The sequence below is a fragment of the Phaenicophaeus curvirostris genome, chromosome 3 (assembly GCF_032191515.1).
Source record: "Phaenicophaeus curvirostris isolate KB17595 chromosome 3, BPBGC_Pcur_1.0, whole genome shotgun sequence".
NCBI lineage: Eukaryota > Metazoa > Chordata > Aves > Cuculiformes > Cuculidae > Phaenicophaeus > Phaenicophaeus curvirostris.
Genome location: NC_091394.1, coordinates 35,207,054 through 35,224,907, shown reverse-complemented (window position 1 = coordinate 35,224,907; position 17,854 = coordinate 35,207,054). Strand labels below are relative to the sequence as shown.

The window sequence follows — 17,854 nt, the reverse complement described above, 5'->3', positions numbered from 1 at the left end:
TTCAAATACACCTGCCTTGTCCCCCCAAGTAGGCAAGTGCCCCACAGCACTAGTATGAGCTGTTTAAGAAAGTCGGGCAAAGCTGTTTAGTTGAGGGGAGCCCTGGTCAGGGAACACATTTTAGAAAATCCTTTTTGATCCTCCCTGCTTGTAGCGGGAGGAGTAGGCAGTCTCTTGCACATTAATTCCAGCCATGAGGACACAGTGTTATGTTGCAGACGTCTGGGACTGCAACCAAGAAACCTACTTCTCCAGCATAGAGTGCACTTTGTCTTACAGCACTGCCAGGATTGTGGGAAAAACAGAGCTCTTGATTTTGGGGTTGTGGTTTTTTTTTTTCAAGGTTCATTGTCCAACAAGCCATAAGATCCTGTGCAGAGGCTTAGGATCTATTCATCTTAAATCCTGAAGTTTGTTACAGTAGAAAATCAAGAGATTTTCACAGTACTAAAAGGAGACGTTGTCTGCTTGTCTCTATGGCTTTCTTCAGAAAAATGGCCCTGCATGTACGCTGAGTACAAAATAAAGCCCTACATGCCTTATACCAACTTATGAAATCAGCTTCTCGGCAGCAGCAAAATCTGTTTGCAAATAACAAGGAAAACACAATTATCAAGATATGGCATACTGAGAAAACTGAGCTGCCTTCTAAACTTGTTGCTGTAATTTTTGATAGGAATGGTTGGACTCAATGATCCAGTGGGTCTTTTCCAACCTAGTGATTCTATGAGTCTATGAATTCTCCCCCACCATTTCATTTGCACCCTGTACCAATCTTATTCATTCATTCTGTAGGTCTAAATTTAGGATGCAAGCTTTTTCCTACAGAAACTGTTGTTGCATACATAGCACGTGTTGGGAAGACACCATATACCCAGGCACATCTTTGAGAAACATTCTATTCCAAATCCAAATCATCTGGTAAATCCAAAGCCTTAAAAGAATAATTACCCTCCCTTGCTCTGGTAGAATTATTTTCCCATGCTTCTTAAAGTGCAGCTGGCTGTTTCACTCTTCTATAATGTGAAGTGATACACTGCTTCTTCATTAAATGGTTTGGTTAGGCATCCTTTACCATGTCTAATTGTTAGGAAGCAGGTACATTAAACTGCGCAGGCTTTCAAATTGCTGATGTAAAATTAATTCTGATACTGATCTGTCTTTCCAGCACTTTGTAAAGTCAAGAGGAGTTGAACAGACCATTAAAGAAGCAACCGTAACAGAATTAACCTCTCTAAAAAAAACTCATTGAGGTTCTATGCCAGGACCACTTCCCAAGGATTGTTGCTTTGCCTGAGAGAGTGATTTATTCACTCAGACTATTAGAAGGAGGCAGAATTTTTATCTACCCTTTCACTTTGAAATAATTTCCTTTTTATTTATTCCCTCACAGTCATACAGACTTGTCACATCATCACTGACAGGAATTATGCTCTGTCTCAAATTGTACACTCATTTTAAATCTGATTGTTAGAGGAAAGGAAAAATGAGGTCAAAAATTGCTACCATTTTCTTGGGAACTGACAGGCCACATCTGAGGTCTCTCTAGAGAAATCTTCTTTAATTACAAGTTAAGCTGATGTCCCCCTGTGTAGCAGGTAGAATTGAGCAGGATTACTTTTAAAAGGATTGCACTGATCTGCTTTAGTGACATTTAGTTTCATTTTGAAATTCTGGTAACAAGCAGTGGGATGGATTATAAAGATAATGTTCTCGGGAGCGTATGCCACTGACACATATTGCAAATTGGGCCACAGCAGCGACCCTTTATTTCTGCTCTTTTTTTAAGATGAGTTCTATTTTGAGCACTGTGATTGCCATATATTATTTTAGAGATTACTTAATATGATTGTAAAGAACAGCACAAAAAGTTTGGAGATTGTAGAAGGGAAATTCTGCAAGTGATTCCAGAAAGGGAATTTTTCATCCTGAAGACAATGCGACACTTAGCCTTTTACAAGATAAAACAAGGAAAAATGTGTGATAGGCTGAATGCTTTCAAGTACTTAAATTATGAATGGATTTTGGGAAACCAAGTAAATATTAATAGGTTCTTAAATCACTTTCATTCTAACCCACGCAACTGTAGTGCATAAACCTTTCAAATTCCTTTTCCTCATACTTAAAAAACCAAACCGATGATTAATTTTGCAAAAGCAATTTATCTCACAATGACGTATGACCTGACAGTAAAATAAGACTTACGTGCTTTTATGTGAGAAATGAGTATTTTCTATGGCTCCTAGCAGGTTGGAGAGTCCAGAAACAAAGGCTGATGTCTGAAATTGCTTACATACTTACCATGTTTTCATGACAATTGTTCTGCTTCTTAGGGCTTATTCACTATTGGTGTTGATGGTGTTTCAAACTTATTTGAGTCCTGGCAGAAGCTATAAAGAAGATAATACTCCACTTAGTTACTTATTCTCATGTGTGAGATAAGGGTGCATAGCACTGAGCAGGGTTAAAAAAACAAGTGAAAAGAGACCTCTTGTTAAACAAAACTAGAAGTCCCAAAGCAGAAGGACCCTAAATATTACTGCCATTTCTCCAGCAGTGAAATGCCTGGGGTACATTGGCTTCTTAGCTGAAAACAGCTCAAACTTCCATTTCCTATGGTGGCACATTAGCCATCAACTGATAAAGCCTGAGACAAGAGTGTTTCTCCAGATTCCTCTGGCTATAAAGGCCCATCATGCAGAACTTAGGTGCTTACTAAGTGCCCACATCTTACAGCAACCCCCAAGGCCAGGCAGCCTGGTTTCAGGAGTTTTACATCAAGTAAAATGCAGCACAACTCACTCTGCAAATATTACCACCTTAAAGCAATACATACTGGGGTTTGGATTTTCTTCATGTGTTCTTATAAATTTAGCAGTACCAGGCAGAACTTTTACTTTACAGAATTTTACTTCACTACAGCTAGAACCTAGCGTTTCCAGAGAGACATAAGAACTATGATCATTTCTGAGGCCTTATAGTATCAAAAGTTTAAACCCAGTCTTTTGGAGGGGAAGAAAAAAAAAAAAAAGCAGAGCATTTTTTTCTTGGTTAGGAAGAGAGAATGAAAACACACACAAAGCTTTTACAGTTTGATCTTAATTTTAGATGACAATTTTTTAAAAGGTTATTTTTTTTCCCATTCATTGCATTGGTTTATAATCTACTTCATTTCCCAAAACTACTTTATGTTAAAGAAAACTATAATTACATAAGCTTTTGTTTTAGAGGAGTATTGCAGCAGCAAGGGTTACCTATAGATTCACACCTGTAAAAATGAAGGAAAAAAGTCAGCACTAAGGGTGGATATTGCAGGTTTCGATAAGGATGAGTTGGAGATGGAGCATAGTTGGTCTCTTGGGTTGGTCCCAGCCTGAGGTGACCAGCTGAAGCCTTGCCTGGAGCACAGAAACCTCCTGAAGCAGATGTGTGCCCTTGTCTGCTCCAGGACCAGCTGCTGCAGGCAGGGAAGACAAGCCTAAGAGGTATTTTCCTTCTTGCTCTGTTAGAGGAGAATCCCAGAAAGGGCAGATTCATCAGGAACCATCAGTAGCAAGAGGTCTCTGTTGTGCAGAAATCAAAGGTGTTGAACCTCTGAGAGATGTGTGCTCAACCTGGTTGTATTATGTCCAGCTAGCTTTCTGTTAGCATTCAGCACATGAACCTGGAGCCTGTGGTTCTTGCTGTATTTCAAAGTCCCCCACCAGAGGGAACACTGCACTGTTCAGCATGTGTATTTTTCCACTACAACTGATTTAAGAGTTGCTGAAAACTCCAAAAGGAGACAAGGAAACATGCAGTTTTTCCTATCACTAAGCTCTCTTCTGCTGCCAGCACCCTTGTCCGCTCCTAACACGTGGTGCTGATTGTATTAAACTTAGTGATGAAGGCACATCGTTATCAACAGCAAATTGCATCAGGCATCCGTTTCAGCCCACATGAAGAAAGAGAGCCCCTTGCACAGGGCATAGTGTTTTGTGAGGCAGTGAGCAAGCTCAACAAAAGGTTCTGCTTCCTTGATGTGAGGGGATATAAGTGCCACACAAGTGGCATGAAAGGCCATCGTTCCTCTTAAATGCTTTCAATGAATAACACCCCGAGAGCCATAAGACACATGAGTAAAGGGTTATTAAGAGAGCCGTGTCCTCTGGCTTTTATCTAGGCCACAGAAACTCACACTTCACAGGGGAGGATGTGGCAGTTTGAAGTGGCCTTCAAGCCACAAAGTCATCTGCATCCCTTTCACCAGAAGGAAAACACACTTCCATATAAAATACTGGAGATAACACAGGAACAGATGCTAAAGAATGAGGTTGGTTTTCTGCTACTAGCTGCTTTAGCAGAAACTGGAATTAACTCAGGGCAGCTCTGTGGTAAGTCCTTCCTGCCCTTACTCTTTTCTGTGGAAGCATCTAGCTCTGCCTATGTGAACTGTTGGTTTGAGACTCTCTGCTGTTTCTCCACCTTGGGCAATAAGGGGGGGATGTTTTCTGAGTCCACAGTTCCTATTACTTTAGTATTCCAGTCTAGGTTGCGGGTAAAAGACACCCACATAATGTACTGTCATCACAAATGGAACTGCATAAATGTGGCATTATTCACCAGAGGTACATGGAGACCACAGAGAAATTTGGTTTAGGTGCACATTAGCCAAAAGACCAGTTTCTAACTCCCCAAAGAGCAGGGGGATATTATCAAGAGGAAAGATATCTGCTGAACTGTGGCAATCAACTGTTTTAATATTGAGTATGAGCTTGAAATGATGTGAAATAATGAAGAAAATGAACTGTGAAGTACTATTCCAGAGCACTTGGGGAGCAGCTGATTGGAGAAAGTAATGGATGAGCCTCACCATTCCTCACAACAGAGCACATCTTTTTATGACTTCCCTAATCACTTGGGCTGCTTCTGAGCATAGTCAGACATCACTAGCATTAAAGAAAGGAGAAAAATCAGAACTGCAGTAATTCATTCCAATGTCTGGATTCTAGTTCCTGCTCAGACATCTACTGAAGTATTTCTTAGGGAGATAACAGCTGCAGTAGAAGAAATGAAGAAAATTCTGTTCTAGAATTAACTTCTAGTCTAAGGCTGAAGGCAGATGGAGGATAGAACCTGAAAGCCCACTGATAGATTAGACAAAGGGCAGTTGCAAACACCAGTGTCACAGAAACACCTGTCACACTGGCTGCTGAATGTACAGGGGTACCACTTTGTTTTCTTGGCTGTGTTTGCGGGGGTGAGACTTGTGTACCCAGTTCCAGAGATGGTTGCTGGCTTTAAGTTGGAAGCAGGGTGAGGCAGACAGCTGCTTAGGTACCACCCTCCAGAAAGGGAGCTCCCATACCTTCTCCAAACCCTTCTGTCTGCACAGTGCCAGGACCAGGTACCCAGATCGTGTGCCTTGTGTACAGAGCTTGGACATCTCACTTGGGACCAAGGAGCTCATCGAGACACCTCAGTATCATGCACCACAACACTGCACCCCAGATCCCTTTGAAGACTTAGCTCTTCCTTGAAAGATATGTTCAAGAAGAGAGAATGCAGCACTAAAGATGAAGAAATTCAGTTTTTCTGTTTAAGTATCTTGTTCTAAGCATGCTCCTGGTAGCTCAGGCAAGTCAAAAGTTCTGTTTCAGGCCTGGCGTAGTTATTGCTGGCAGCCTACCACTTTCCTGTGCACATTGCTAACCCACATGATGAATTTCTCCAAATAGCAATAAAATAAGAGAAACCTCAGACACAAATGCCCTCACTTCAGAATTACAAGAACATCAGACAGATGAGAAATTATATGTTTCAGGAAAAAAATCTTTTCTATTGTTCAAAGTCAAGCCACCTAGGCAGCCCAAACACAGTAACTAGTGAAAATAAAACATTTGGCTACATTTAGCTGTGTCTTTCCATGCTTACCAAACTTTACATCCTTCCATTCATTTTTCATATCAGAAATTGCTAGCTGATCTTCTTATCGATGAAACAATTAAAAACACAGCACTTTCATGTAGGTTGTATAAACTGCAAAGCTAAAGCTACTGACACAAAAATCTGTGAGCCTCCCTTTTCTTTACAGCCATGTTCCCCTTGTCTTTTCTCACTCTCTGGCATAATCATCAACCCAGCTTTCTCTGCAGTAACTAAATCAGCACAGGAGAAGTTGTTCAGCTCTTTTGGCTGTAATCACTGTTCAAACAGCTGCTCTCAATCCCCTCTAGACAAAACCAGCCTATTTGATGAATCGACTCCCCAACTACCTGACTCTGTCAGATAACAGACAGGCCTGCAAGCTACCAGCCTTACCAAGCTGCGAACCTGCAGTTGGTAATTCCCAAATACATGCAAAAATAACCCTCAGTTGTGAAGATATTGCCCTTTTTGTCACACAAAGTGCTGAATTTGATAATATGACCTGGGAAATACCCAGACATTTGCATGTATGCATGCAAGCTTTGGCAGTGGAAAGGAGCATAGATTGTATAGTATGAGAAGATAAGAAGAATGAAACATAATCTGGTTGAAAAATATCTAAACTCAAATAAATTGTTTTCAAACAAAACATGGCTCCTACTGAAGTCTTCTAGAAATATGATGTGTTTCTCAGGTATATGCAGTGTTATTCTTTGTTACCCTTAAAGCTGCTCTTGCGATTTTTGAAATAATTTACTGACCACAATAACACCTTTTTTTCCTGGAGTGCTTACAGTTTATTGTGAAAGCCTTTAGAAGAAAGGCAATAGGAAGAGATAAACAACATAGGAAGACCAATCGTTTTTCATTTTCTTTGCTAAAGCTGGAACAACCTTCATTTGCATTTTTTACCAGAGATGTTTTTCAGAGATTTTTGCATTAAAGTAAAATGCATTGCCTATCTTGCACTTCCAAAATAAAGATACAGCTCTCTCTTTTCTTGGAACTCTAGAATAATGACTATATCTTTAGGTGGATGTTACAGTATTTCTTCTTATTAGCTTATTTCCACAAAATAGGAACATTACCAAGTACTGTTCATATATTATATGGGCACCTTACTGGACCCAGACTACTATCAGAACTTCCTCTGCTGCAATACTGCTTAGCTTCAGTCACTTCCATCACTCCAAATAACGTGCCTTTGTAGGACAGATTCAGTTACAAAATTCTGCTGACTTTGCAATGCTGCTCTTTGGGAAGGAATCAAACAGTGAGATTGCTACACTAGCAAAAGCATCTCATGTGGGTCCATTTTAAAATGGCAAAAGAGCCCTTTAGCCAGCCCAGTTTGCCACAGTCAGAGGGTTACGCTTCTGCTAGGAGCTCTGGCAACGTAGCTGTGCTGATTAAGGCTTTGGGCTGTAGCTAGCCCCTAATCTTGGTCAGCCAGTAGAATTGAAAGAATGTCCCAGAACATGGGACACAGAAATTACCATGTTAAGTAACGAGTCCGGATTCTGTCTCTTGAAATTATTAATCTGAAATGCTAAAAAAAAGATGTAAGATAATGTTCCTTCTACCTATTTTTTCCTTCCCTCCCTCTCTGAGCACCCATGTGAAGTAGCAGCAGTCTCATCCCCAGCTAGTTGTCTCTCTCATTAGGTCACTCCACCTTGTTCCTACTTTTAGGAAGATTATCTAGCAGTGAGTTCCTTATATTTATGATTAATTACATAAAGCAGCAGTTTATTATCAACTTTGCATGCCCTGTCTCCTAGTTCCATCGAATATCACCCTTGTTATAGTCACACAATACATAGCAACCTCTGTTTCACCTTTCTGCCTTTAGCTGCATCTGTCTGCTGTCTGTGTGTATTAATTCCTAAATAAAGCATTTCTTATGGGATTATTATACACATATTTCCCCTACCAATATAATACACAAATCATGGAAGATAATGACAAAAATCTAAGATAGTCTGAAACAGTCTATTTTTCAGATTTTTGGTCAACAAACTGTTGATCAAAAACTGTCCCTCATTTTGTGTCTTTTTTCCAGATTAAATTTAAATGCTGCGAGCAATAAAAAGCTAAAAAATTGTTTTTATGAGCAGTTATGCCACAGTCCTGAGATTTCATTTTGACATCCCTTTGTTTCATTTTGTCCCCATTTCAGCCATTCTGGAGCCAACACTACAGCTTTCCAATGCTTCTTTAATATTTGTATATTCAAATATGTGCAAAATAGAGTTTCTTTAAACATGCTGATAAAGTCATATTAATTCCAGTACTACTTAGTCACTGGCTATTTATGGAGAGAAATCTTGGGAATTAAGGAAAAGTTGCCCTCTGAACAATAAAAATCACTATACAGTTAATATATGTGTTTTATATCGTGTTTATTTCAAAAATCACATTTACTTCTAGGAGCTGTATTGGAGAGCAGAGGCTGTCACCTGTTTCTGTTTTTTTTTTGAAGCCTGAAATGAGTGCTTTTTGTATACAGAGTATTATAAGTCCTGCACACCTGTGTAAGAAGGAGCAATAAAATATCTTGGATTTTTGAGATACTGAATGACATTCAAGGCTTTTGCATGAAAAAAATCACTAATACAAAAGGTTTCCAGATAGTATAAATAAGATTGAATGCAGTTTACTCATCTGTAGGAAGTTTATTTCAGAAAGCCACTTAAAATCCACATAATCAAACAAAAATACTCACAAACATACACCAGTGTGTATGTGTATATTTAATAATTGCTTTTGTTTGTCTTTTAATAGTTGTTGTCTGCAACACTACTTTATGCATGTGAAGGACATTTTGACTATGAGTTCTTCATTCCAGCTCAGAAGAGCCTGGTACTGCTCTTTCTGAATTTCATGAAGCCTTTAATTTTAGAATATTCATCCTTAGACTCACTCCGGTTATGGAAACCCACATGCCTGTGGGAAAATTCTCCTTCTGAAGGGTTTGTGACTGCAGCCCCTAGGATCTAGGACTTTCAGTGGGCTCCTAGGCCCATTGGTCCCAAAAAATCAAACAAGTAGCTTAGGCAATAAACTCCTTGTTTCTAGACGGCAGTATTAGTTAGTTTCTTGCCAAACTAACCTGATCTCCTTCTATGACAAAGTGACTCGGCTGCTGGACAAGGGAAAGGCTGTGGATGTATCTTCCTGGACTTCAGTAAAGCCTTTGACACGGTTTCTCACAGCATTCTGCTTTGGAAACTGTCAGCCTCTGGGCTGGACAGGCGCACACTCTCCTGGGTGGAAAACTGGTTGGATGGCCGGGCCCAGAGAGTGGTGGGAAATGGTGTGAAATCCAGCTGGAGGCCAGTGACAAGTGGGGTTCCCCAGGGCTCAGTGCTGGGTCCATCCCTATTCAATATCTTTATCAATGACCTGGATGAAGGCAGTGAGCGCACCCTTAGCAAGTTTGCAGACGACACTAAGCTGGGTGGAAGTGTTGATCTGCTGGAGGGTAGAGAGGCTCTGCAAAGGGATCTGAACAGGCTGGACCGCTGGGCAGAGTCCAATGGCATGAGGTTTAACAAGGCCAAATGCCGGGTCCTGCACTTGGGGCACAACAACCCTATGCAGTGCTACAGACTGGGAGAAGTCTGTCTAGAAAGCTGCCTGGAGGAGAGGGACCTGGGGGTGTTGGTTGACAGCCGACTGAATATGAGCCAGCAGTGTGCCCAGGTGGCCAAGAAGGCCAATGGCATCTTGGCTTGTATCAGAAACGGTGTGACCAGCAGGTCCAAGGAGGTTATTCTCCCTCCGTACTCGGCACTGGTGAGACCGCTCCTCGAATCCTGTGTTCAGTTCTGGGCCCCTCACCACAAGAAGGATGTTGAGGCTCTGGAGCGAGTCCAGAGAAGAGCAACAAAGCTGGTGAGGGGGATGGAGAACAGGCCTTATGAGGAACGGCTGAGAGAGCTGGGGTTGTTTAGCCTGGAGAAGAGGAGGCTGAGGGGAGACCTCATTACTCTCTATAACTACCTGAAAGGAGGTTGTAGAGAGGAGGGTGCTGGCCTCTTCTCCCAAGTGACAGGGGACAGGACAAGAGGGAATGGCCTCAAGCTCTTGCCAGGGGAGGTTCAGGCTGGACATTAGGAAAAAATTCTTCACAGAAAGGGTCATTGGGCACTGGAACAGGCTGCCCCGGGAGGTGGTTGAGTCACCTTCCCTGGAGGTGTTTAAGGCACAGGTGGACGAGGTGCTAAGGGGCATGGTTTAGTGTTTGCTGGGAATGGTTGGACTCGATGATCCAGTGGGTCTCTTCCAACCTGGTTATTCTATGATTCTATGATTAATTCATTAATGTATTAGGGATTTTTGAAGACTGCCCCTAGGAATGAAAGCTGACAGGGACAAGAGTTTTTCATGTTTATATTTGATACAGGTAGGCCATTTTTCATAGCTATATAAAGGGAAACTTAAATCACTTGAGGCAGTGTTTTCAGAGGGCAGTAGATAATGCCTAAAGGCAAATTATTGCTATTTTGACAAATCAGAGCTATTCTGGACAAATCAAAGGTATTTTGATACCTGCACTGTTTAGACAGCTTGTACAAAATTTTTGCATCACTTATACTGCTTTCACTGTAACTATTAGGAAACCAGTAGACATTAGTCTCTCAGTGAAGACCAGCTCTTAGAAAGATATATAAGCCTGGAATGAGAAGGGATTTTGTTTTCCTTACCTGCTGATCTTGAAATTATGTTTTGAGTGCAATCCACATGAAAACAGTAATTCACATACGTGCACCACACTACTTAATTCACTTATTTCCATTTCTGTTGCAAAAATATTGAAACTCAGTAGAGAGCTCTGTGTTACTTCATAATCATTGGCTTTGTGCTGCCTCCCCATCTTTCTGTTTGGGTGATTTGGTTTGCTCAGTTAACCTAATGTCTTATGCATAGGTGTAGGTAAATAGATCTTCTACAGATCTGTCCAAAATCCTGCCAAACTGCCCAGAGCAATGTCCTGTACAACAGAAGGGAAAACATGAAATACAGGTTAATCTTTAGCCTTATAACTCAAATACTTTCATTGATAAAAGCTATTACAGCAGTTTGTCAGAGAGAAGTTGCCCGAGTACGTGGTTTTGTTCAGGTTGTGCTTACTTGTTTTTCTTTGAAATACAATAGATCATGCTGAGCAATACATTTGCACCTAATCTGCCCAAAGGCACTATTAAAGACATGCTCTAAACCCCAAAAATATGGTGTGGTATCTGGCAGCACTGTTAACAGGAAGGTGACGAGACTAGTCACACAAAATGACCTACCTTTTTAAAAGTAAGATATTTTTCCCCCCTGAGCAATTAGTACTAGAATTAGGTGTGTATGTATATATATAAAGTATTGTCTTTAGCAGCCTTGTAAATCTGTATCTTGTATGTCTCTTTTTTTGTTCCTGTGAACTAAGATAAGCTGTAAAAAAGCTGAAGGGGAAGGAAGCAAATTGCTGAGACATTCTTGAGGTGCATTTGGTTCTTCTGCTGCACCTCTTAGAAATATTTCTACTCTCAAATTACCAATGAAAGTAAACCTGGCACTGAATTACGTCGTGCTAAGTAAGATATACTGGAGCAGGGTTGGGATCTCGTACAATTCCCCACTATGTCATTTAAGCACATTCATAATGAGGTAGATTTAACTTTAGACTGGCTCATGTACTTAGCATGCTGTCTGTTTATCCTTGCCAGGTATAAGAGGTCAACTGGCACAAGTTGATTCTATGGTTCTATTATTTTTTGAAGTCTTCATTCTACTTTTTCTCCTTAATAATCGTTCTACAGTTCTATATCCTTCATCTACTTGTTAGAAGAATTCATTCACTAGTTTCCGCTCAATGTGGTCAGGAGTAGATTTGCCTGCAGTATTTTAAAATGAAAGAAATGTGGTTTGCTATTTTACCTTGACATGTAAGATTTGTTTACATAATACAAGTAGCTTTTCATGCTCATTTCCATAAGCCACTTGAATCTATTAAAGTGTTTTTTCCAAAGCAGTCTGTTAAGTCTAACTACAAAACCATCAGACACGGCAGCAACTCTGTTTCAAATCTGTGCAGCAGGTGGGCACATCACAAACAGGAGTGTGGCATTCTCCAAATGGGAGTACCTTTGTCGCAAAAAAAAGAGCAGAAAACCTGCATATCTCAATGATGTAAAAATGGAAGCAGATCATAGAAACATAGAATCATAGAATGGTTTGAGTTGGAAGGGACCTTAAATATCATCCAGTTCCAACCCCTCTGCCATGGGCAGGGACACCTCCCACCAGCCCAGGCTGCCCAAGGCCCCAGACACAGCCACAGCTTCCCTGGGAAACCTGTGCGAATTCATCACCACCTTCTTCATGAAGAATCTCCTCTTTATATGTAGTCTAAATCTTCTAATCTCCAGTTTATAGCCATTCCCCCTACTGCTATCTCTCCATGCCTTTGTAAAAAGTCCCCCTTCAGGTACTGGAATGTCGCTATAAGTTCTCCTCAGAGTCTTCTCTTCTCCAGGCTGAACAACTCTCCCTGCCTGTCCTTGTACGGGAGGTGCTCCATTCCTCTGATCATCTTGTAGCCTTCCTCTGGACCCATTCCAAGATCTTTTGCACATGTCCCACACCTGGTAATGTAGCCACCTCCCGTGACAGAATCCATCCTTAGGCTTGTCAAGAAGTTGTCTGAAATAGAGAAAATGCTTTTCTCTAGGGGCAGTAGTCAGCATCCTTTCCTAAAAGCAAGTTTAGTTTCCTCAGTGCTGTGAAGTATGAGAAATCTCTTTGTGTCATCAATTGTCAGTTTCATTCTCTTTTTCAGAGCAAGTCCTTCTCTTTTTTTTTTCTTTTTTTTGCTAAAAATATATTTATGTACTTTTGGTTTCAAGGGGTTTGTTGGATTTTCCTTTAAGATAAGATGAACACCACAACATCTTGCAGAGATGGACCTTTACAGCCTGGGATGCTGCAAAACCTCTTGCTCCCACATATTCACATACAATCTGCTGACTTTGAACATCATAAAAATCAAAATTTAAGAGGGGAAGAAACACAAGGGGCTTGGGAGTGCCAGGAACTTATTCCTGCCCATAGCACAATCCATCCCACATGGCTGGACCTGACAGGGTACAAATGTACTTCTTCACAGGGCAGATCTGCTAATGGCAACTGCAGCCCAGGCTACTGTGGAGATCTGGCATTCAAAGGCTGACGTAGCCCTTGGCAACTCTTGCCCTGTGGAGATGCTCAGCATCACTTTTTGTCTTTCTCCTCAGTTTGGCTGCATTTGTTGCATCTTGTAATTGCACAGACTCATTCTGGGATGCAGAGTGAGACAACTTTATTCTCAGTCTGACTCCTTTTGTGTACAAATCATATAGTAACTATAAAACTTGTGTCCAATCACAATTGTTAGTGTATACCTATAAACCAATCAACTAACAGATCATGTACCTATTTACTGTTAAATTAACATAACATTTCAGTGCTTTTCCACTGCTGTCAACAGGCAAGGCAAGTTTCACAATAAGTGATAACTTTCTAGCAGTTACAGGTTTGTAACACTTACCTAAGCAATGTCACAATGCTCTATGCTCTTCGTTGTGTGTACTGAATTCTTGCTTCCTCATCCCACAGATTTGTTCCAACAAGCATAACAGTGTCCTTCTCCCAAGGCCGCTCCATCGACATAGTTGAGCTTGCTCTGGAAATCCCCACATTTGCTCATTGCTGAAATTAATTCAGCAAGCACAGCAGGACATTGTTGGAAGGAGCAGAGGATCTGCTAACCTTCTAGCTTAGTCTCAGGCTTGTAGCAAGGAGTTGTCCAGGCATCAGCATGCAGGAAGCCACTGCCCCAAACTGGAGTCTGGGAAGAAGTAGTTTGGAGCAGCTACCACATCCAACTGAGGGAAGGACTATGTTGACTGTGTCTTAGCTCCCAGTCACAAACAGACACAAACTTGCTAAGCCTGTGAGTTCAGCAGCTTTGTTTCTTGCCATGGCTTAGCCCCAGCCAGCAACCAAGCACCACACAGTCACCCCCTTATTCCCTCCACAGTGGGATGGGGGAAGAGAATCAGAAGTGTAAAAGTGAGATGAAACTTGTGGATTGAGATAAGGACAATTTAAGACATATAGCAAAAACCACACATGCAAGCAAAGCAAAACAAGGAATCCCTTTACTACTTCCCATTGGCAAGCAGGTATTCAGCCACCTCCTGGAAAGCAGGGCTCTATCACGCATAATAGTTACTTGGGAAGACGAACACCATAACTCCGAACGTCATCTCTTCCTTCTTCTTCTCCCAGTTTTTTATGCTGAGCATGACATCATATGGTGTGGAATATCCCATTGATCTGTTGAGGTCAGCTGTTCCAGCTGTGTCCCCTCCCAAATCCTTGTGCACCCCCAACCCACTCACTCATTGGTGGGGTGGTATGGGCGGTAAAAAAAATCCTTGACTCTGTATAACCACTGCTCAGCAGTAAGTGAAACATCCCTCTGTTATCAGCACAGCTTCCAGCATAAATCCAAAAAACAGTCCCCTATTACCCACTATGAAGAAAATTAACTGTATCCTCGCCAAAACCAGCACCCTCCTCTTCCTCCCTCCCTAAATGGCCTAAACTTCATTACTGGAGGTCTGGGTTCTTCTGCAGACCTTTTTTAGGAATTCAGTGTCTGATTTAGAGAAATCTCAGTTGGTTTGTCCCAGAGGTTTCCTTTTTTAAGAGTAAAGCATCAAGATATTCAGCTGGTGCACTGTCACCAGGCTAGTGGCAACCAGGCAGCTTTGTGAGGCTTACCAAAGGAATTGCCAACTCCTCTCCACAAAAACCCCTACATTATTTCAGTTGAGGAAACATAACAAAAACAAACAACCCCCCATCTTCATTAGAGTGAAAATGACATCCATCACAGATGCATTTGCTGTGATACTTGTTCTTTTTCATTTGTGAAACCTTGATTTCCTCTCCCAGAGGGTTCTGGTTTGGGTAGTTTCCAGTAACAGGGCTTCTATTGTTATCTAGACCACAATCTGCCCTAAATTCATTTTTAAAGAGCCTTGGGTTTTCAGTAGACATGATGTTGTGTAATTTGGAAATACTTTAGCATGACATGTTCTTTGCCAGTTTGTTGGGCTTTTTTAAATTGCATTCTCTATGCGAACCATGAAATAATATTTTTTTCACATATTCTTTTTGTATTTCTTAGGAGCACCTGAAAGCTTTTGACCAGGAAGTAAATGCATTTATAGACTATATGTTTGGACCTCGAGGTAAGCTGCTCCACCTATAGCCCTTTTAAGAAATAATACCTACCCCATATTAGCACTCAATAATATTCTAAAAAATAGAAGCAATAAAAATCTTCTATCTGAATATCTCTCATAAGCAGAATCACACCATTATTGTATGAAATCTATCAATACACTGCATTTATAGAAAGTGAAAAGATTTTTTTTGACTGTTTGACATAATATTATTTATTATGCAAATTAAATCAATCGCATATTATACTGAAGGTGAAAGACAATATTAAATTTTTTTTAAACTTAAAACACTAGATTTGAGAGTCCTTTTTTCTGAGAATAGCAAGGGATTTCAGTTTTACATCCTAATGTAAACTAAAAAATTGAAAGCATTGATTTTTCTGAAAGTGGTATTCCTGTTTTGGGACTGATTGGCATTCATAATCCAGTTATTATTTGGTCCAGCCTAATTCAGAAGGATGATCAGAGCAAAAGCAAGCAAGAATTTCTAGCACCCTGCAGACAGGCTTCAGAGAAGATCCCTGTAAGGCCACCTTGCTACCCATAGGACTGAGCTTACACATTCAACTTCAGCAAGTCTTGCAAATTTTTCCCCATGTTTAAATTCAGAACTGCTACCTGTGCGGAAGGACAGATGCTTATGTATTCTCATTTTGTCACAATGATATCCTTCATGTCCCAGAAACATTTCTTGATTAATTAAGGAGAACAAAGAAAAGAAAGCTGTAGCATTCTTAAAACCAAGAAAATCTAAGTCTTCTTAGTTGGCTGGGTGGCTATGAAAACTTTTCCATCATCTCTGCAGTAGATGTGAAGCTTGAAAGAAAGGTTTGTGGTGAAGAAACACTGAACAGTTTGGGAACTGCAGCAGGAAAGATTACAACAGAATAAGTTTTATTAATGGCTTCTACAATAGTGCATTTTAATATTAACAAAGAAATGGGATTTCAAGCATAGAACTATGGCTATTTTTTTTTTTTTTTCCAAATGGACATGGTGTTCTCCTTCATTTGTCCTTCCTCGTTGGTCCATAACAAGTTGCTTGAAGGAAAAAAACTGTAGTTAATCCTATACAGATCCCTTGGGGCTTTTAGAATGCACTTTAAATATTAAAAAAGTATTATTTATATTGCTTGTCAACTGCATCGCTATCCCTCTCCAGACACCAATGCTGAAGACAGCATTTGTTTGTCTGTGCCTTGTCACTATGATCTTTAATTTAACTGGTGGTATAATGATGTAGTATCATACATTTCATCACAATATACTCCCTCCAATGTGTTTCTACACATAAATAATTCACAATAATTCACCGCAAACAGTTTTAAATTGGATAGAACAACCCCACAAATAAAAAACTAATGTACTCTTGAGAGCTTCCCCAAATGTTTAAAACCAACAAACAATTCCCCTTCTTTCTCTCCGTTTTCATCCACAGTGCACACTTCATTCAGCAGCAAGATGGCTCAAAATGATAAATAACAGTGATACAATTAAAAAAAAATAAACAAATCCCATATTTACATTTTATATTTCAGGTAGTAACTCCTGAAATACTGGTATCACTATATTGGTATTAGTCCTCATTATCAGATGCAGCTGAGGGCATGAGAAGATACAGAAAGCCAAGCATCAGCTCCTGGCAGCAACCTCTGCTCATATTTGTAGTACCATGTTAACACAAGCTGCAGTACTGCACTACTAAAATAAGGGGTGTACTAGTAAATATCTTAATTTGATTCATATATAGACATATTTTGTGCCTTTGATCACAGGTGATAGCTGGACTCTGTACACCAATTTACCTCTATGTTTGCTTTTGAGCTAGCAGACCAAGTCCTTTGAATCAAGGAACAGAAGCCATGTACACGTCCATCAGTTGTATCTCTTAATAAGAAGTCATCTTAAAATTTAGTATTGATTGATATAATTCTGGATGAGATATTATTTAGGCTCAAAGCAAAATAAGAAACAGTGAAATAGCTATATTGTTCTGTAAGAGAGCATTTTCCAGGGATGCATGCAGATGCAGAGTATTGTTTGATGTAATGCAAAATTAAGGAATATTGAATAGCGGGAGCTAGATCTAGTTAATTGGTTGCTTGTTCTGTCTGTTAAAGAGAGGTGGCCGAGAATACATATATTTTAATAAAGTTATAATAAAGTAAGAAGCACTCCTCCTCTCCTCAACCGAGTATGAATAGAAGCAAGGCATTATCTACCCTCTGCACCTAAAAATGTCAATGTACTCAGACACCAATTGGCCAAACCAACAGAAACCTGAACCAAAATGTTTCTAAACCTCGCTGATAAAAGCCTGATACATTTAAAGAGCCTGGGAGGCCTGCCACTCATTTCAAAAGAGCCAAGATTTCACCCCAAGGGTCTGGCACAGCATGGCCAGTGACCGTGAATGAGCTTATTCACAGAACGATCAGAGCTTGTGGGTGCCTGCTCATTCCCCTGCTGTAATCCAGCACTTCCACACTATGGCCTTATTCACTACCTTGGTCTCAAATTCAGATGCTCTGTGGGTTCAACATTGTAGAAATAATCCTTTCTCCTATTGACAGCATACCTTTATACTACTTGGACATGAAGACTAAACTGTCAGTCACCAAGAATACTTTTGATTTCCCCTTCACCCAATAACTTTTCTT

General features: G+C 40.4%; 1 protein-coding gene across 1 annotated transcript in view; it reads left to right on the top strand.

Annotated features, from left to right (window-relative positions):
- The window catches only part of ELOVL2 (ELOVL fatty acid elongase 2), a 51,750-nt gene that overhangs the window by 12,874 nt on the left and 21,022 nt on the right, over positions 1-17,854 (top strand). Inside the window, exon 2 of the mRNA XM_069853692.1 lies at positions 15,137-15,200. Within this exon, the coding sequence (XP_069709793.1) occupies positions 15,137-15,200 (64 nt within the window). The remainder of the gene's footprint in view (positions 1-15,136; positions 15,201-17,854) is intronic.